The 22,076-nt window shown below is 40.0% G+C and overlaps 1 protein-coding gene across 21 annotated transcripts in view; it reads right to left on the bottom strand.

Moving 5' to 3' along the window:
• The window catches only part of tjp1a (tight junction protein 1a), a 104,420-nt gene that overhangs the window by 40,832 nt on the left and 41,512 nt on the right, over positions 1-22,076 (bottom strand). Inside the window, exon 1 of one of the 21 annotated variants that reach the window (XM_032507819.1) lies at positions 16,563-16,664. The exons of 19 other annotated variants lie outside the window; for them this stretch is intronic. In XM_032507819.1, coding sequence (XP_032363710.1) covers positions 16,563-16,649 — 87 coding nt within the window. In that variant the 5' untranslated portion in view covers positions 16,650-16,664. Of the gene's footprint in view, positions 1-13,510; positions 13,929-16,562; positions 16,665-22,076 lie in introns of those variants that run through there. One more of the 21 variants, XM_032507845.1, reaches the window with a different exon arrangement.

Here is a 22,076-nt window from a genome sequence, read left to right as displayed (position 1 = left end):
TATGGGTACGCAGATGAGGGCAAGTAGCCAATAGGCAGATGACAATGTTGATGATGATGTAGAGCCTCCGTCAGCAATGATGTACTGTTGTGCTGACATGCTTAAGTATGCCTGGGTTAATTAGTCTCAAACAGCAGCTCCGCTCTGCCATGCAGCTCCCTGAAAACCCCTCCATCAGGACTCTCAACATAACATAATATAATATAAACATCACACACGCACGCACGCGTGCACACACACGTGCATCCACACACACAGACACACAGAGACACAGACACACACACACACACACACACACACACACACACACACACACACACACACACACACACACACACACACACACACACACACACACACACACACACACACACACACACACACACACACACACCTCTAACTGAAAACTATCTGACACAGAGTCACTGCTAGATAGTGAGGATAGGAATAAATACAAAACCTATAATCCAGGCTTTTGGATTAAAACATTAATCTGAGCCATGCTTCCCTCTGAAGTCTACTGTTGCTGTCTCATGAAAGCAAACAGAGCGAAATGGATAGAAGGACAGATGAATTGGTGGACAAATGGCAGAATGTGAAACTGAGAACAGTGTAATGTTAGGAAGCAGGTTCCTTACAGCATCAGTCTTAGACATGCGTCATACTTACTGTTGTAGCTGTCTGCCAATTTAACTGATAATAAATCGGTCTATGTTTTAACAAATCTTTAATAACATGTGATTGTGATCACATCTGCCACTGACGACTCCAGGTATTTTTCTTGCTAAAAACACCACCTTTGTGCAATGTCAAACTGGTGCCAAAATTCCAAACTGGCTTAGCACACTATATTTAGCCATGAGAATCAAAATTGGGGAAGAAAAGAGGTATCCCTGGTTAATCCTAGTTGTACAAGCAGATTTATAAACTAAAAGTACTTCATGTGTTGTGTTAAATGTTTATAAAACTCAATGGAAAAATGATTAAAGTAAAAGCTCTGCTCTGTTTGAATGGGGTTGACTCAGGAGCCTACTAATTTAATATATGACAACTGTCTATTAAGATGCACGCACAAAATCTCCCATGATTATACTGTTAATTGTATTATGTCAATTTGCAACATATATGCTTGATCAAAAATCATAAGTAAATCCTAAAGGTAATGTATTTCCACTTGAATAAAGTGAGAGCTTCTGAGCTTCTGGATCAGGTGCAGACTCTGATTATTTACACTGACCACAGTGCAGCTCCACAGAGTTGATGTTTAGCGGACTGTTCTCTGCTATCCACTGACCCAGACACGTAGCTAGGCTAGGTTAGCATCTCATGTGCAGCTTACCCAGCAGCAAAGTCATCTGAGCTCAACCACACTAATTTTTCTCTGCCTGGAGAGACAGGCAGTGAGGAGGTCACAGAGTGGTAACTTGTGGTGATATTCTGACGTTTTACTTTTCCTGTTGGTTTAGCTCAAGCTGTAGGTTTCTCATAAACATTTTCTATAGCCTCTCGGGCAGCACTTCATATTTTTGGGATTTGAGTGCTCACCCTCACAAGGGCGATGAGTGTATTTAAGAGCAGTGGTAAAAGGTCCAATGCTGGAACTGACACCCAATAGTAGGCTTGCACGATAAATCGTTATTAAATCATTATTAAATCGTTATAAAATCGCGCTTCCGAACAACACTGTTCACAATTTAATTTTTAAATAACTTTTTTTTTTTATGACTTTGATTCTCATTTAATTTTACAAGCTGACTGCATAACCAAAAGCTACTACTTTCTTTTGTGAGTTTTAAACATAGACTGAAATCGTAAAGTGCTCCCAAGAGCTGCAGTGCTCTCCCTTCTCTGCATTGAAGCCTCTATGTTTACAGGCTTGTGGTGATGCGCAATGTGCTATAGGTGCCAAAAAATATTTGTTCAGTACTGCCAATTTGGGTTTTTTTGCCATGATAATGTGTGCAACAAACACTACACTTAATGAAAAAAATAATTGTGGCAGTGAATCGTGATATCCATTATAAGCTAAAAATCGTGATTTATATTTTTCCCCGAATCGTGCAGGCTTACCCAATAACATAAATCTATATCATGGATATGTCTCTAGCAACTATGATCTGTCAACGTGTGAAATTAGGGTTATTTTCTTCCTTACAATAAGAACTAAATAATACTCTAAAGAACGTATTTAGACTGCATGTTTCAACTCTACCGGCAAGGCAAAAAACAGCAGGTATAAGATGTGTTAAGATAAGAGGAAGACTGTTCTTGCTACACAGGCTGATGTCATTAATTACTGTACTTAGTCTTTTCTTTACATTACATTAAAAGAGGGAAACAGAGACAAAAACATGGAGAAAAGCATATACATAGAGAGGAAGTCGTTAAGGATGACCACAGAGTTGTTTATGGAAAACACAATAAACTAATAAAAAATGAATCACATTTGGTTAATATTTTGGTAAATTAGAAAGATTAGAGCCTGAGCTGTAGATGAGATAGATCTAATGACCACTGTTATCAGCATTTTTGGCTTATCAAACTTATTTCAGACTTATTCACACTAGTATCAGTATATGTGGGTTATTATAAGGGAGTCAATATGAGGAAGTATCGAATGCTAAAAGGACACATGGGTGAGATTAGTTTTGTTAGGGCGTTTGTTAGCTTCTCTGTATTGCCAGATCTCACGACAGATTGGTCCTGAGACAGAAACAGGTCTCAAACAAATGATGTATCCATCTGAAAAAATGCCATTTTAGTGTCAGATTGTTCTTGAGATATTTGGCTTGTGAGAAATGGGTCCAATATCTACTTTGGTGACTATGGGGCAAAAGGATCGCTTATAATCTGAGTTCACGTTAACTTCTCCCATTGGATCAATACATTTGGACGTGCCGCTAGTCTCCTAATGAGGCGTGGCAGTGGCGGAGCCCACGTGATACAGATACAGGAAAGTAGCTTGAGTTGGGGCGTCTTCAATCTCTGCACACACACACACACACACACACACTCACACCCTACACTCTGTTTTTGTGTCTGTGGATACAAACTGCAAGCCAAGGCATTGAGAAAGATAACCAGATCCAGCAATGGAACCTTTGGATTCTGCCAATCACCACACATACAACTATCAGTATTCCCACCCAACCCCTCCCATCACACACACATACACTCTACAGGAATGTGCAGATAAGGAGACAAGGCCCAACTCTCCACTCTGCCTGTTTCTCAATTCAAAAGATTTCCCTTACCTTTTCCTCACCTCACACTCTGGATCTCTATGCCACAATCCCCTTCTCTGTTTAATTTTGAATCCTTTTTCCTACTTCTGTCTCACTGACAACAAAAGCAAGGCCAGAGAACAACACAACTGAATTATAAGTGATAATAAAATGTGACCGTGTTAATTTAAAATTAGAGAACCATAATAAAAATAGCAGTGACAAGTATCAGTGATCAGTGACGGAAGCCATAGTTTGCTCTATGTATTGTGATAAGACATTAGTTGTCTGAAGTACCTCAGAGGTTGCAGTCAGGGCTGGACATCAAACTAAAAACATCAAATTATCAACACTATGAATCCCTTACTGACCTATATGTATTCTAATCAAATCACATTATTCATATTTAGGGCATATCATCCCAACATAGTCACAGTTACATTTAACAATTAAAGACAATAAAAAAGTAGTAGAATATTTATATTGAAAAGCCAAACTTGTCGAGTACAGCAGCCCCCCACCACACACACACACACACACACACACACACAATGTAAAAGCAAAGACTACTCATAATTATGGTGATAAGAGCAGCATGTGAATGTTTAAACATACACTTGGAGCACGCAGTTGGATTATTTGACACAGAAATAAAAAACATTATGACTTTAAAATGTCAACATCTGAAACTACGCAATTCTGAACCGCAACTCATAGTCTGTCACAATCACATGGCGCCATGAATCAAGGCACCAAGCCCACTCTATGGCATTCCCAAGCTTTCTGAGGACTTTGCCACAATAGGCATGTTGTGGGGCAGAATATATAGTGAATTAATGAGTTACTGTTGGAGCGGACATTTTCCCAGCGCTTAACTGGCAGCATAATTACCATTACCCCAAGAGATTAGAGATAGGGAGGGGGTGCATACTTTAACAAGATGCACAGAGATAATACATAAATGACTTCTAATGACATCTAAAAAAAAACTTAACAGACAGGATGCTTACACACTCCAATGCACCTGATGAACTAATTACAATGTACAAAGAACAAATCTGTCATGAAGCCTTATCATCTTGTTATTCAGTACTGTACATACAGTAAGTGAGTGAGTGAACAGCGTGGCAATACAACAGTGAATGTGCTATAACACAGTAATGGATATCCGTCTTCCGTAGACCTCCAAAACTTGTCTTGTTAAGTCATTAGCCAAGTTCAGTCTGATTTGAATTTGGTTGGTTGACTCAGACTGTGTTAGGGGTCAGATGTTTCAACATTTCTTTGAGCCCTGTACAATGTCACATCTTTTCATAGGTCACAATTTTTCTGACCACTGATCTTCTGAAAGTCCAAAACCAGAAAGTATGTTATTATGACAACATGCAACAGTTATTTGTCATATTGTTAGCTGTGGCATACCTGCCTATTAAACATTGTTTTAATATGAGGATTTAGATATTTATTGCTTTTTCTTGTGTAACAATAAACATACAGTAGTTCATGTAAATATCAACTTTTTTTTTAGGTGAATAGTTATTAAAACATACAATACCCTTGAACTGTCCTCAAGGCATCCCAGCATGCTCAGCACCCACTGTGGGAACCACTGCTTTATTAAAACTGCATTTTCTGAGACTTTTCCATTAGGGAACACTATCAGCCTATACTAAAATAATAACACAAATTTTGTTCTCCCTGTTCTGTCTCAGGTGATCATGTTTCATGATACAGAAAGTTAGTTGAGAGCAGTATTTAGGAAAAGTTCAGTATGGCAGATTTATAAAAAAAAGGGTAAAGCGGAATATCTGCACATTATTATATTATGGATTATAGTTCTTGAAATTATTTAGACTGCATGTTTCAATTCTACCAGCAAGGCAGAAAATAGCAGGTTTAAGATGTGTTAAGATAAAATGATGATAGTTCTTGCTACACAGGCTGATGCCATTAATTACTGCTTCATACTCTTTCACTTTACACTGAAAGAGAAACAGAGACACAAATGTAGAGAAAAGCATATATAGAGAGAGGAAGCCGTTAAGGATGACCACAGAGTTGTTTACAGAAAACACAAACAAATGATGTCCTGTTTTTATATAAGGTGGGGGGAGACAGATTTCAATATGTGTATATAGACAAATTTTTTATTTAGAAGAAAAAAATCTTTTATTAAGACAATATGATTGTGTATGTAATTGTAAAAAAATACAAATTTCCTTGACAGAAGTGAGATATGGGAAATATACACACGGATACGGCTATGATCATGCCTTATCTAAAGCAGCGAGAATGTCTCCCACAGACTGATGACTCTGTTTCCCAGACAGAAAAGACAGTGCTGCACTCCCAACACTGCGAAAGATAAGCAAATGAACCCATAGCAGTGTGTGTATGTGTGCAAAGGCATGTAGGGCAACAAGCCTTGGGATGAATCTGTTCCAGGCTCTTTTTCTCTTCCCTAACCAGCTGAGCCACAGCTGCCACATGCTCTCTTGTCCATCCTCACTTCTCCCCTCTCTCTCAAGGTCTCTCTCTTGCTCTGTCTCACGCACACAAAACACCTAGTGTCAAGTCCACTATGCCTGCACTGGGAATGATAAATCCTTGCAGAGACCTGCCCTGCCAGAAAGGATGCAGGGCTGGCTCTGAGTGTCCTAGCTTTGATAGACTGTTTGATAAAGAACATAAGACTAATCAACACTCAGGGTTATATGACATTTCCATCCATCCATCTCTATCAACAACATCAGCAGGTGAGTGAGAGGTGGTGGATATTTTTTTTCCAGCAGCCCAAAGTGTGGGTAAAACCTATAATGTAGGCCTAATGCCAGGCTTTTCTTCCTAAAGGACAATCCGTGAGATAAGATTTAGACTTTGCTAGGTCAATATCAGAATTAAACCACTCACACAACAGAAAGAGGTATTCCTGGGCAGACCAGTGCTACGTCCCTTCTCAGGTGGGTTTGGTTCTGCCTGGAACACCCTATTGGTCTAGCTTCACTCAGCCACAATATATCTGGAAAGCTCAGCTTTTAACTAGTCGGTTTTCCACTCTCCTGTTTTATGCACATTCTGAAAAATCACATTAGGAAAGCTGAATGGAAATGCAAAATTTGAAAAAAAACTTCCTCAATCGCATAAAAAACAGTTACACTCAATTGAGGTGGTTTTTGCCTTTGTCAAAAAAGAGTTGATGTACTAAATAGGATATGGAAATACTGTCGATGTCCTCTTGAATTATATGTAACTAACGTGTCTTTGTTTCCAGACAGCATAAAACATGGCCAATACTCACATACATTAAAGAATAATTAAAACTTGCTCAACTGAACCAAATACCTCAATATACCTCCAAAGACCTCTCACATTGTTCTCTCGTAGATTGGTAGGTGGCCAAGGCAACTTGTTTTCTTTGCAGTTAGCAACCTCTATTTCTTATAAACCTGCTCGGTTTACTGGCAAATTACAGCAATGCATAGCCTATTGCGCTAGCTAATTTGCTCCAAACCAGTTGATGGAAAACACAACTACTTTGCTTTTTTTTTGCAACGCTTAATGGGCTTGCTTAAAATTTGCTTGACAATGATATATTCAAGTCTAGAAACATCCACTTGAAAACTGATTCAGGCCAGTAAGATTAAAATAGGACATGAATGCCTGTGAACTTCCAAACCTCTACACTGAAGTATGATTGATGGTGGTAATTTGATATCACGGCCGACTTCTTGTGTCATTGTTTTCAGAAACCGATTTTGCTTGAAAGTTGAGGGAAAATTTAAACAATTCAGAACCACACCCATCTTACTCAAAAGAATTACAGACAGAGACCAATGACAGCCAAGCAAGTGGTACACACAGCCAATAAAGCATAGGAAGGGTTCATGTTGATGTCTCAGTGAAGCAGATAACTGCCAATCATCTCTTACATAGCCTGCTTCCCCCTTAACATAAGCTATGCATTTCATTGACCAGATTTTTTTTTGTGGATTGTTTTGCAAGGCTACTGCTCCACACAGGTCAAGGAAATGTACTTCACCCTATTTGCTGTTGCATTTGAATTACAAAGAAATATATATATTAATGTGCAGCATGAAAAAAACCAGGGCTAGATTGCTGTGATTATAGGAGAGAGGCAGTTTTTTTTTTTTTTTTTTACATCTGCCATGTGATTCAGATTATAGCCGGTGTATCTCTCCCTCCCACTGCTTCCTTTCTCCATTTCACCCCTCCAATAACCCCTCCTCACATCAACTCCACCCTCAGAAGGCATTTTCTGCTTTCCTTCTTCTTTTTCTCTCTTTGTCATCCACCTGCCTCCTGCTGTGTGTATCTGCCCTGGATTTCCCCCCAGGGATGAAAGGATAAGCAAGTCAGATGTCCTTGATAACTGCCGCAATCCAAACTCTCCTTGCATTGAAACAACACAAACAGCTGCTTTCTCTCAATGTTTTTATCTAGACTCCAACAGGAGGTGATACTTCAGGACCTCACTTTGATTATCACAGTCCACTGTCTTTTTCAAAACTGGCTGTGTGTGCAAGTTTAAATTTCTCGTGGTCGTAGCTGAAGCAACAGACCCTCGGCTACTGTCTTCAATCTGACCAACTGGAAGTCCTCTCATCTTATACACAGAGACAACCTATACTTGCACTCCTTAAATGCTGGGAGGCCTTCAAATCAAATCCGCATCATGAAGTTATATGCATACTTTTCATCCATACATTGCAATTATATCACATCAAAATCTGTACTTCAAATAGTGCTGGAAGCAGCTACTACCTTGGTGCCTATAGCTCTTTACAGGCGCAAGTGATGCTGGTAACATGAGTAAACACAATTATCCTGAGATCAAAATGACGCAAGTAACGCTATGAAAATATTTGTTTTGCCTGGGTGTGAAGTAGAGGATGGATACCCGACCCGAGCCCGACGGGACCCGACGGGACCCGACGGTACCCTACGGGCCGGGCCGGGTTTGAACAGATTTTTAGAAAGGATGCTCGGGTTTGGGTCGGGCTCGGTCACATCAGCGCGATAAGGCATTGAACATTTTGAATTTAAAACAGCTTATTACGTAGGTAATGGCACTTGTTGCCCCGTGTGCATTGATGCGCTCATCTGTTGACATTTCCGAATGCCTTCCTACAATTGCTTAAGCGGGCTTTCCACACAAACAAACGTACATGTGTCATTAGTATGAGAAACAAATGCGATTTTAACTGTGTCGGGCTAGGGTCGGGCTCGGACATAAATATCTTAATGCCTGTCGGGCTCGGGTCGGGTTCGGTTACTGCTCTGTCGGACGCGGGCCGGGCTCGGACAGAAAAATCCGGCCCGATCCGCACTCTAGTGTGAAGACAACATTATTGTTTTGGACTTTACTGTTGGGCAGTAGCTACTGTTGTGTGACCAGACTGCACTGATCGCCCTTGCCATGTGCTGTTCTTGATTGTGACCAAGTGTTCCTGTGATAATTTCAACCCAGTTTACCTGTGACATTCAATATCAATGACCCTACATTTACCTCACATTGCACGCATGAACATTTTGTATGAAGAATTTATAAGATTTTTAATTTAATGTGGTAAAATGTAGGCATGTGAAGCCTTTGTAGAGTGTATCAACAGAAGATTGGATAAATGCTTTATAATCTGATGGTGAAAGTCCTCGTCACAAATGCCAGAAATTAGCTGTTCCATCCTGTTAATCACTGCCACATCAGCCCCAATTCTCCATAAAGGACGGGGAGCCTAGGACACAGAACAAAAACACCACCAAGACTCTTTTCCTCTCCCTAGCCCTTGGATGCTCTAATTACATTTCCCTCCTTCATCGATGTAAATGGGGATGTGTAATCATCAAAGCAAAATAGAGGTTGTTCTTGGCCCGCTGTGCAACTCTAATTAATACAACCTCCTTCACCCAAATGCATTTTCCACTTATTTCAGTCAGTCTTCTCAAAACACAAGTCTAAAGCCTAGAGGGACTGCTGAGGCTCCAAATTATGTTTCTTTTTTTTTGTTGCTGCATTCACAAAAGTTAAAAGAAATGGTTGAAGGCCAAACACAAAGTAGAATTAGACCAGCATTTACTGTAGTGAAGATTTAATTATATAAATATAGTATATCATTTAAATGACTCATTTCAAAAAACTATTTTTAAAGACTTAAATGACAGAATTAAAAATATGAATGGTAAAGATGTCCTTATCTTATTATTCTGTCTTTAAATAGGGGTCAAAGAAAATTGTAATCAGATTGAACTGATTGTTATTCTACTGCTTGTGTGTCATCCTGTCATCTGACCAGCACAGCCTGATTGTCTTCTCAGTGTCTTTTTCTCCCAGCTTTGAAAACACTTTCCTTTCCTCTCTCCTTGGTGCCAGAACAGGACATTAAGCACCAAACAGCCGAAACATCTTTCCATTCCCATCTTTACAAAAACAGCAATTACTGCAAACTGTTATTTTGTAGTGTAGGTCTGTCACAACATGAAACTGAAAGGCAGCTTCAACTTAACTTAGATTAAGTTAGACAGCGCGCTTTTTTCAGGGTTCCCATCCTTATCTAGGTATAATTTTTTTAAGTTCTTTGAGTTCGTGAAAAGCTCTATTAAAATTCAAGTTACTAATATTATTATTTTCCAGGACGTTTCCAGTGATCACAGATAACGCCATACACTAATATGTTCCTCTCTGTGGAAGTGTGACTTAACAGATGTGCAGTCTATGGCTATAACTTATCTATAAAATCATCTCTCGTGTGCTTAAACATTGTGAGAAATTGGTCAAATAGTATAATAACAGAAACTACTACAGTTGCCACCCAGCAGCAACTAACATTTACATTTTAAGAACACTGTGACTTACATTTTTCTGAGATTCAGACACTTAAATTGTAATTCCATCCAACCTGCATGTTCTGCATGTGACGTGACTTGGGGGAGTGTTCACAGGGTTTCCACAACATAACAGCCTTTCTTGTCCATAAACTACCATCCTGAACATAACTTAGCCCTTTCAGATGTCATTGTTTTAACTTTTTCCTCTCATTTTCCATGTGTTTGCCAAAACTGGAAAATTGGTCAACTTTTTTTCCAGGATACGTGGGAACCCTTCTTTCTGTTCACCTTAATTGTATTTTGCCAAAGTTGTCACAATTGAGTGAATGTTAAATATTAACTGACACATTATCCTAACCTACTGACACACTATTGTACAATAATAGCATTACTGACCTCTGAGAAATGAAGTCAACACACCTACATGTTACTCTTTTCCTGAAAAACAGCACTGCAACATTGTATCACTGTTAATCATTAACTGTAACATTACGTGTTATGTGACTAATACTGATGTTATGGCAGTTTACCATCAGGTGGGAGTTCATTTATGGTTAAGGAGTGATGAACCGTGATACACAGTGGCAGGCAAGTCACACTCACCTCACAGATTATTTCTAACAATGCATGGTGAATCCGTTTCCTGTCGTACTAGGAGCAGCTTTAGAGGCCTAATGTGACTATTGTCTTTCCACAGTGAGCTAATCAGTGCAGTGAGCACTAAATACAATTAAGGGTCTAGGTCTTGTGTGTTGAAGAAGAAACAGCTCTACGAGGCTTTAAGGGTTGGTCAAGATGGAATTTCAATTAAAAAACCCTAGACAAGTATCTTCCAATATTGAGATATTTCAGGATTTTTGTTTATTGAAACCATAAAACGAACCCATGAAAACCTTATTGGTGCTGTAGTTATTGAATGCTAACAAAATACTCACGGATATATCTTGTTAAATACTTTAACTGTAGTAATTTCGTGGAATCATTCATTTTGGCATCAACACTTTGTAAAACGATAACAAAGCTGTATTACAAAGTTTTGATTCCAATGGCAGACAATATGGCCCAGCTCTAACAATATTAGGTTCGCTTATATTATCAACATGAATTCTCATTTCAAGCTTCGGCTTTTTGGAAAAATTGATGAAAGAAACACTTTATGAAAATATACAGGCAAGTGGAGCAGAGGTTAGCTTGGAATGGACAGGACATTTAACAACATGTACCGCATGTGTATGCAAAGTTGGCTATAATTGACATATAGATTTCCTATCATTAGAAAATGCTGAGCTATTTGAAAGGGAAATCAATTCATCACCTGAACAATAGTCTCGCAGTGCCAGACCTATCTCCACGGCACCGTAACGTCTGAGTCCACCACACCACACATACATTCTGGGATAGACTTCCAAGCACAACCAGGCAACGTGACGTCTTCCCCTCCTACATTGCTGTTTTGACTTTCATTCAACTGAGAGCAGCCTGATGTGTTGCATGTGAAGCATTTTAGTGTTATTGGAGCTAATCTACTATTAATGCAAACCTAACACTTCTTGCTACTTATTTAAAATGTTTCACTAATACAGTGCAAGAAAACGCTTAGTCTGAAGCAGCAACATGAAGTGTAGTCTGGAGATAGTGATCATGCTAACTCAAAGGGTGGTCTTCATAAAGATCATTTTTTGCACTTGTTTGTTGGTCTTTCTGTTCAGGCTCTTATCAATTATAGCATATATAGTTTTACGTTTACACCTCGTCCTACCTGTTGTAATAGAACACCTTTACAAAGAATTCAAAGAATAATACGAAACTGAGGAGGTAACACTGAAATTACTAATGGGCACAGCAAACTCTTTTACCTCATAACCAACTGAAAGCATAGTACAGCTGTAATTTTAATGTCAAAAGGTGTGACCAAGGTCATCTACAGCATAACATCACCAGCTGACATGACAGAGCCTGTTTCGTCTGACTGGAACAACCGACCAAACCTGACTATCACCACCATGTTAGACAAACACAGCACATTCCTCACTTGTCTAACCGTGAAAAATAATGTAATGTATACTTTATTATACTTAAAAGTAATCCTTTAATAAAAAATGACTATTGAATACACTGTGTGAACATATTTAGGTCTAATTTGAGGATGGATGTGCTTAAACTATATTTACCACACCTTTTTTTTAATACCTAAATTCATATTTTGTTTTCAAAAGATTTGTGAATCATGGTAAATAAGAGGTCCATATATCTGTTTCTTTAAACTAATTCTGCAGGAATGTTTACTTCATTGACGACTTATAATCTATATATTAGCCTATATAAATCTAGAAAATATGCCAGACTTTACAGGTCATCCAGCTGTTTTTGATGATGGACAGCAATTACACATAGCTGATACAGTGGTGCAGGTGAAAACAACATATAGTAAGCTAGAGATTCTTCAAAATGGGCTTCAGGCACCTTTAACTGGGACTTGATAAATGAGGGAATAGCGGTGCCCAAAAATTATATATGGTTTATACTTTATAAATAACACAAACTTTAGTGTAAATTAATTTAGCCACCTTGACATCATTAGGCTAAAATCACACTTTGGGTAACAGGTTGCTCTTTCGCTCTGACTGTTACCATCCCATTACTAAACAATTTTTTCATAAAACACAACCTACAAAAATCATAACATAAATAAATCATAAAAATATTCTCAAAATGGGCTCTCATACGGAAAATTCGAACAAATGTAGTTTTTGGTCTGCTCTCTTTTGGAAACTCTGACGTGTAAAAAGGTGATCTTGCACTGACAAAAGTTATGCTTTAGAGGCTCAGTTTGTTTTAGATCCACGGAGATTTCCTAATCCTTACTAATATAAACTATAAAGACTGGGACTTTAGATATCAACAGGTAGCTAGCTGAGCTGAGACCTACTATGAACACAGCTGTGTGACTTTTATGGGACGGCTTAATAACAGTAAGAGTAAGTTTAATTCCGAATATTTCTGACTTAGTAACGTTACATTAGAAACAGCATGGCTAATTGTAGGCTAACGTTACCGTTAAGTTATGTTAATAGTGTTTGTAGCTAGCTAGATGTCATAATAACTCCTAAGCTATACACACTCAAACGCTCTCTCACATTAGCTCACACACACACACACACACACACACACACACACACACACACACACACACACACACACACACACACACACACACACACACACACACACACCACACACACACACACACACCACCACAGTTGGGCATTCTATATTACTACTAAGTCTACAAAGTTATATAGCTAACATAACACAACCACAGCACAACTGCCACTGTTCTTATTTTAGCCAGTGTTAGCTTTTCAGTTTATCACAGACATTAGCTACACACACCATTAGGTTACGTTATCATAAACACTTCGCTATCTAGCCAGGTTACCCACCTTATTTAAAGCTTTAGAGGACATTGTGCACTCCTATTCCGCTTCAAAAGTGGCAAGATAAAAACTTGTTTGTGCCTTTGTTTGATAATCACTTGGTATTTCCCTTCCAGTTGTATTTTCGCCCAGCTGCCGCCACGCCGGGCTACGTTGTTATTTTATTTTATCCAGGACGACGGGGAACACGAAAAGCCGTGTGGAAAGTCCAAAGTTCATTATCTTATCTTCGTTGCTTGAAACGCTAACGTTAGTCCAGTTAGGTATCGAGTCATGGAAGAAACTGGGGTTGAAAAAATAAAGAAATAAGACCACCTTGCGTTGACGTTTTGTCGCTAATCTCAAGATGAAAAGTTGGGAAGAGTAGGCATCACTCGGACGGTGTGTTGTAATGGCAGGCTGAGTAAACCTCTCCCTGCTCTCGGCTCTGTGTGCAACGGCCGTGTCGCGTATGGCCGGAGCGGACCATTGCCTGCACAGAGGGGTGCAATACTCTGGGAAAACGGGGGCATTGCCCATTTACCCCGAAAAATCTCCCATAATAACGTTTCTTTTGTTATGCAAGACGTGAATAATATGTAATTACTTTATTGTCTGCTTACTTCCTGTGTATCCGGTGTCTATTTTTTTATCCCGCCTAAAAAATGGCCACCCCTGCTATCCCATGGAATAAACAGTCCGGGATACAATAAGGAGAAGCGACGCCGCTGTCCCTGCTGATGCTGAATGCTCACTTTCACTGTGTGATGATGGTGTATGTTGTGTTGGTATGTTACACAAGGAAAACAGTAGCCTTTAAATCTCAAGTTTGTGGGGAAAACCACAGCCTGTATTCTGTACAAAATGCTGCTCAATGCAAATCCGTGTAAAACAGGAAAACAGGCTACTACACGAAGCCTGCCCTCAGAACAAAAAAGCAGAATATTTAGAAAGAAATTACCTAAACGATTTCCCTTCTCTGTGTTTGTGTGGGTCGTTTGGTAGATCACAAAAGGAGTCCATAAAATAAATCTTAGTCAGTCCTTATTTGAAAACATTTATCAGTAGAGACATTGGCAGTGTTTGCGGCTTATAAGTCACCTCAGAAAAAAAAGAATATTAAAGTCACCTCACAGGAAACCACTAAAGCCATTCAGACCCCACAAACAGGATGCAACAATCTCAGCTTGTATTGTTTCACAGTTTACTTCTGTTTCAAGAAAACAATATATGCTATGTTAAAAGTGGGCCACAGGAGAAACACAAAATAATGAAGCAGCATGACATTATGAAAGTTTTTCAGTGTCCACGGTTACAGTACATGAGATTGTGAGCATACAAACACACACACCCTAACTTTTCCAAACAAACTGAGCTATCACGTTCCCTCAATCTAGCTCCTCCAATGATTACTTCCTGTGTCTTTCTCGCTCAACTGTGGAGGAGGGCTTTACGACAGTGTAGGTGGTCTAAGGGGTTACTCTCACCAGACAATCCTACAAGGTTAAACACTGCCAGTCAGAAGTAGCAGACATGTCTTGAGGTTTGCAAGCAGAGGATGACCTCCAGAAAGGCCAGGTTACGTCAAAAAGAGGAACAAGACAGATTAACCATTTTAAAACCTGCAGCTATACATAAGACAGGGAAAGACATACTTATTTTTAAAGTATGTTTGAAGAAGACATCGACTTTGACATACAGTTTCAGTAGTGCCAATATCGAAAGGTGGCTGATGGCATGCCACTATGGAACAGAGGCAGAAGCCAATCCACGATCACAGGAGTGGCATGATGCTTGTGTTCCACCGCCACACCGTTCAACGGCAGGTGGAAGTGGTAAGCAAGTTAAGGCAACTCTCAGTGACAAACCGTAATGTCCTTGCCGATGTACTCAAATTTAATATTAGAGCTTACCTAAGCTAACAGCTATTGTTAATTTCGCTACTGTTTTAAAGCCACAAATCGTTTAACGTATTTAAAGTAGCCTTTTTTGTGTGATCACTTTTTATTTATTTAAAGTCGCCTTATGGTAATTAATAAATAACGATATGCCATACATATGCCTGGTTAATGTTCCGCAACATGAAGTTATATGATGGAATGTGTGATCCCGTTCTAGTATTTACTTCGTATTGCCAGACCTTCCTCAACGGCGCTGCGGAGGAGGGGCAGGCATGTCCACACAGCATTCTGGAATGGGAAAAAAACTTGCTCTGGTTTATTGGCATTTCTTTAAACTAATCACAATCATCTTGGGCAGTGCTTAGCATCACAGAGCAACGATGCCTCTACAAAATAGCCTCAAGAAGGAGCTTGTTTTGGTGGAACGTTAATACGTGCAACAGAAAACTCAGATTGGACAGATAGTCTAGTCGAGTCTAGTCTTGATTTACCATGCAGAGATCTGAAGAGCAGTTAACCATAGTCCCCAAAAATTCGACCGGAGTTAAGAATGCCAGCACTAAGAAAGCGGAAGGTGACAGACATTCGGGCCAAAATGAGGGACATCCGGTGTAATTTCCAGAAATTAAATTAAACATATTATTATTATTAAACATGCCAAAGGTAATGCGTTTAGTTTTAGTTTGCTCTAAAGTTGTTACCTTTTAACCTTTGTTATGGATTAGTCAGACTGTTAGCTAAGGCAGCACAAATATTTATTTAGGGTACATCGGTAACGTTACTGTCATTTCAAAAGCATCGCTCATATCCCAGCAACAGACAGGATAAGAGAAATGTAGATACGTTACATCTATTTTCCTTTATTTGGTTGACGTTAGTTGGCTCTATATTTCTATTTTTAATTAGTTTGGCTAAGGTGGCGGGCATAGACATAAAAAAGTAAAATATAGTGTATATATAATAATCATATACAGTCTATAATGTCAAGGCAAGCAATAGCCAAGTTAGCTCAAACTAGCTCTATTATTAACTCTGGGGACATTGGCAAGGGGATTGGTTTACGCTACTGTGCCATCAGCCCCTATTCAATCTCAGCGTCACTCTACAGTTTTCAACACAAGGTTCACCAAAATCTTCTAAAAACATGCGTATCAAAAACAGACAAGGATGATACGTACTAGTATTGATGCAAGTCGCTCACTTCTTCTGAAGCTCCTCAAACGCCTGTCAGGATCGATCAGTGCGGACAGCAGGATGTTTAACATGCTCACCCGGGTGTCAACTAACAATAAAAAATAATCAAACTTCAGCTAATCACCCTGAAAAAGGACAATAAACAGAAGCTTTTCCTCTGCTGTTTGCCTCTCGCTTGCATCCACACTTGTGATACCTCAGATGTTCTGGCAGAGAGGAGCAAGACATTAGTAACACTTCAAAGTGATCAAAGCTATCTTTGTCCTAAGCTTCCATCCATGCTCTCTCTCTCTCTCTCTCTCACAAACACACGCACACACACACATACACACACACACACACACACACACACACACACACACACACACACACACACACACACACACACACACACACACACACACAAACAAACAGCACAGAGACACAGCTCTTTAGGGCAGCTTCAAAGCTCAGGTGCGCTCATGGAAGAGCAGGCACATGAAAAACAACAAAGGCGAACATGCAGGCCAACATTTGGTTGGAGCGCATCACAAGGTTCAGTCAACCCAGCTTCTCCTGCAGCCAAAAGGCTAATGTAGAGTAAAACAGCATAATGTGCACACCTGAAAAATGTAAAGCTGGCTGTTGATGCGCATAGATGCATTTACGTAAGCAAACACTCAACTACAATACATAATGATAAATAAAGAAAAATGTGAGAAGTTTGATGATAACCATTCATTTTGCATTGGTGAAAGTTCTCAAGCAGATGTTGTTTCCCTATTTTCATCTGTCCTGCGTTAGGTGTCTGTGAGAGGCCGTCTGATCCTTCCTGTGCCCTGTTGACTCATGGCTGCCCTGCAGGTCCAGCAAAGCCTCTTTGTTTTTACACACTAATAGAAACCTTCTGCAGACATATAATGGTCTTAATCAATGCTTGTCACAAGAAGACCGGGCCAACTATGGTTACACTGAGAAGCCGTCCATCTGGAGGTAATATGTATATATGTATTTTTTTAAAGTTGTAGTCCATAAGATTTCATCTAGTTAATTGTCTGTTAAGTTCCTATCTATCAAAGAGTGAGTTAAAACAATGGTGATTGAGTATTTGACCCACTGATGAAAGTGCTTCCATTTGCTGCTTTGCCAAGTAATACAATTTGAGTGTCTGGGGTGACTTGCCTTCTCTAAATTCAAGTGCATTGCACAGCTAGTGACACTTGTACACCAGTGAGCACAGGTTGGTCTCCCCGTCATCCCGGGTGGAGCTTGTCAATGCCAATTATGCCGTGTTTCATTGTACTCGGAAATTGGGAACTTCCGATACGGAAAGATGCAAAGACACTGTACAGTATGTTAATCAGGCGCTTACATTTCATTACCGCTGACTCACAAAGGCGGACCAACTGACAGAGAAAGAAGATCATTCCACTTTGAGTCCAAAAACTAAATGAACAAAAAACTAAACTCCCACACCCACAAGAGGTCCGAGCTGATGCTGGCTGAGATCAGATGTTAACCCTTACCCTCAGCTGGGACCGGTCTATGTGTGCAGCTCAGGTGGGACACAGACACCTCTGGCTCGGTCTGTCCTCCCTATGATGAACCAACCACTCTCCACAGAGTAGCTTTTCGGGATGAACATTCAGGAAATCCAGGCTGGAGGCCACCCGTAAGGCTTCAGAGCAGCTTGGCTCTCATATCTGCCCACCACAGCAGCAGCAGTCCGGGTGCCGTCAGCGGGTTCGGCAACACTGTTAGCCCACAGAGAGCTTCGGGGATAGGACCACCACTGTCACTTGCCATCCCGGTCCTGCTCACCCAGTCCCACCTCTGGCTTTGGGCCTGCTCATGCCGCTACGAAGAAGGCAGCGCCATCAATAACCCCCATACTTCATCAGTAAAGGGTGTACATTTTGTATGGCCTCAAGAGTTTTACTTCCCTATACATTCTAAGGCTTAGGTGGGTTAAGATATAAGCACGGTTAGACATGTTGTGTCAGTTAATAATGTTAGCAATAGAGGCGTCGCACTCAGGTTGAAGGGAACATTTAGCCCTTTCCTCCCCGGGGTAAGGCAAATAAGGGAAAGGCGTTGCATGCTAACCGCTCTTCCTCTGCCTCCACTTCATCTAAACTGATTGGGTTATTTCACATTCTACCTCAGTGGCTAGGAGGGTGATTGTGTCACATTGGTTATAGCCTATGCCCGCAATCAAAAGTGCTAATGCAGCTAGAGGGATTACTCACCGAAGGTGTCAGGGAGGGGAAAACAGTGCGCCTCCCCGACACCTTTGGTGAGTAATCCCGCTAGCTGCGTTAGCACTGTTGACCATGTTACCATGATAAGCCAGGTTAGTTATGCGCTGCCTCTATTATCTCCACGGGTCTCATCTTCATGGACGTAGTAACTCATCTTAGACTACACTTCTATCAGTGTGGACTGGAGCATGGAAGGAATCGTGCAGGTGAGAGCTGCCAAACTACCAACGTCATAGTTGACACTGTTCGTTTTCGAAAGGAATTCTGGGAGAAGATGTACCAGAGGCCCGCCTGCAAGTACATCTTACCACCAAAGTTAGAAACAACCTAACTCAAATCTTAAGGACTCCATATTTAAATATAATTTTCACCATGATTTTATTTTTAGGAACTTCAGTTTATAGAAAATTAATCCATTCAGTAAAAGCCGCAAATGGAAGGGTTGTGGTGTAACAGGCTAATGAAAGGTATACACATGTCTCTTCTTATGAGGTCAACTGTTTGTGACCAGATTAGTATCATATGACGGGACTAAGAGGCATCTCTCAAATTCAACCCCTGCCTTCCAGGTCAATATTGTTAAGGCTATTGTAAATAGTAAACACAAATCTGGTTTTGAGATGTGATAAGCATGGTTCTATGTTCAAGGTTCAATTTATTCATTTGTAAAATCAGGGAAATAAATACCCTTTAAATACAACCGTAGATTAAAAACATGAAAGTATATTCCACAATAAACGTTAAATAGAAAAGCTAAAAAAAACATTCCAACAATACCATAAATACTGCCCTAACCTTTTAACCTACATTTTACCTTCACCATGTGAGCTTAAATATCAACTGTACAAACACTCTCCCTGACCGCTGCAGAAAGGGTTTCCACAAGACGCACACAGTGTACACACGTATATCCTTATAATAATAACTCAGGTCGCCATTCTATCAGGGAGAGCCTCTAAACCTGATCTTCCACTAAACCATGTCGACTGTTTCTAATTATGCAGTCCATCTCTTCAATATTTAAAAACAGCACAAGGGATTCATCAATCACCCCCTTTTTCGCATGGTCAACATACTGTTTTGATGAATTAAAAAACATGGGTTTAAAAAAACAAGACAAGGGGCTATATTTTAACGATCTAAGTGCTTGGCGTGACGCGCATGGCACAGGTGCATTTTCGGCATGTCCAAATCCACTTTTGCTAGTTTGATGGCGGAACAAAGGGTCAATGCACCGGGTGCACAGTTCAAAAGGGTTGTAAATAGAGTCTTTATTAATTCATAGATGTGTTTTGGGGCGTATCATGCAATAAACCAATCAGTGTCATCTCCCATTCCCTTTAAAGGCCAGGCGCGTTTGTACCTTGGCGCAATGCTATTATGATGGCGGATCTGTTGCATGTGTGTGTGCTGCTGCGCTTCTGTGTATGTTTAACAAGAATAGTGTGCACGCGCTGTGCACGAGCCTAGGCACATTTTACTAATGCGCTGTTAAAATAACAATGAAATGCTGCACTATTGACTTTATACAAGGTTTTTGTTGGTCAATGGCGCGATTACTTCCCGCTGCCTCAAGATAGCAATTCAGCAAGAATGCACCTGTACACACCTCCCTGTAAGACCAGCATGCCCATGGGCTCACAGATGGGCGCAGGTGCATTTGCTATTTAAACCATGTGGGCACTGGACGGGAAATTGACAATTGTGTCGGTCTTAAACTAGCAAAGACACTTGTGTCAGGCTTTGGGTCGGGCTTTGAGCTGCGCTGCTCCTGGTGCAAGATAGGGCCCTAAGAGTCTGCAGTCATGCTAACGACACAATAGGGCTGTACTCAGGCTGCAGTGCTTTAAACTTAATGCTAACATCAGCATCCTAATATGCTCACAATTAAGCATGTATAATGTATACCATGATCACAATTTTAGTTTAGCAATGTTTGCCAATTAGAGTTTCACACAAACTAGTAAGGTATTTTGACTTGATGATGGCGCTAATAGAAAGGTCAGGAGATCTTCAAAGTCCTCACAATTCATCCATCCTATATTAAATAGTTGTTGAGACATTTCAAAAACAAATTTGTGAAACTCATGGTGGCGCAAGAGGTAAAGTCAGGGATTACCAAAATCAGTGGGATTGATCATTTGCGAACCATGATTGTCAAAATAATTTCATGGCAACCCATTTAACAGTTGTTGAGATATTCCAGTCTTTTCTTTCATCATGTTTCACTGACTACACACACACTCGCTGGCATGCTTGAATGACCTAAAAAGAGAAATGGCAGAATATATACTTCCAAGGAGCACTCAAAGAATGGCACTTTGCAAAAAGTTGCATGAAAATATAAAGTATCTCACACAGGTAAATGCAGTTTCTTATTTTTGGAGTTGATAATCCTGATAATGTCAGTTATTTCTTCCCTAATTCAGTCACAACCACAGAAGAAAAAAATGGCTTGTGTAGGAATGGTCTGATGTGCTGTTATTTAGAGAGGCACTTAATTCTTGTGAAGAAGAAAAAAGCTTTTGGAGTACTAAATTTACCATGGAGGGTATTCAGGATAGTGGAAACATGCTACTTTTAATATTCTGAAGACATTAACTCCAAGAGGCAGCTTGCAATCAACCAACCAAACAAATCTCTAATTCTCCTCTTTCTCTGACTCTCTCTAGCACTTTCTCTTCTTAACACACAAGGATTGCTGACCCTTTTTTAGACAGAGATTAGAGACTGCAGTAAACCTGGTTGACTCCACTCTGCTTCTCAGCGGTATCTCAAGTAGCCTAACAAGGAATGGTCCAAGTTGCAGAGCACTATCAGGCCTACTTAAAATTCCATAATTTTCCAACGTTTGTAATTATTTGTCATTATTCCTCTATTGAAAAAAACCTGAATATTTAATCTCTATTTGTTGTGTAGTGTGAGGCCCACACCCTTCAACAGTCAATATACTGTGTAAATCTTGTGAGGGAAAAACTAGCCATTACGTCATGCTTCTCATCCACGTGACAATCCCATTGTTTGCTCCAGAATGGGACTGTAAATTAAAAATGTCGCAAATCCCAAGGTACAATCCACAAGGAATTTAGCTCAATCTAGTTTGTATGTGTGTGTGTTTGTGTGTGTTTTGCCAGAAAATACAAATCTACCTCTTTCCCTTCATTGTTGTGATAGCAAAGCACACAATGCAAATGTAACTTCAAGCAGCATTTTGTTTCTTTTTGTCTTATTTGTTCAAGATAAACATTATTACAGTGT

The sequence above is a fragment of the Etheostoma spectabile genome, chromosome 1, assembly GCF_008692095.1.
Source record: "Etheostoma spectabile isolate EspeVRDwgs_2016 chromosome 1, UIUC_Espe_1.0, whole genome shotgun sequence".
Lineage (NCBI taxonomy): Eukaryota > Metazoa > Chordata > Actinopteri > Perciformes > Percidae > Etheostoma > Etheostoma spectabile.
This window is presented reverse-complemented; position numbering and strand designations above follow the sequence as displayed.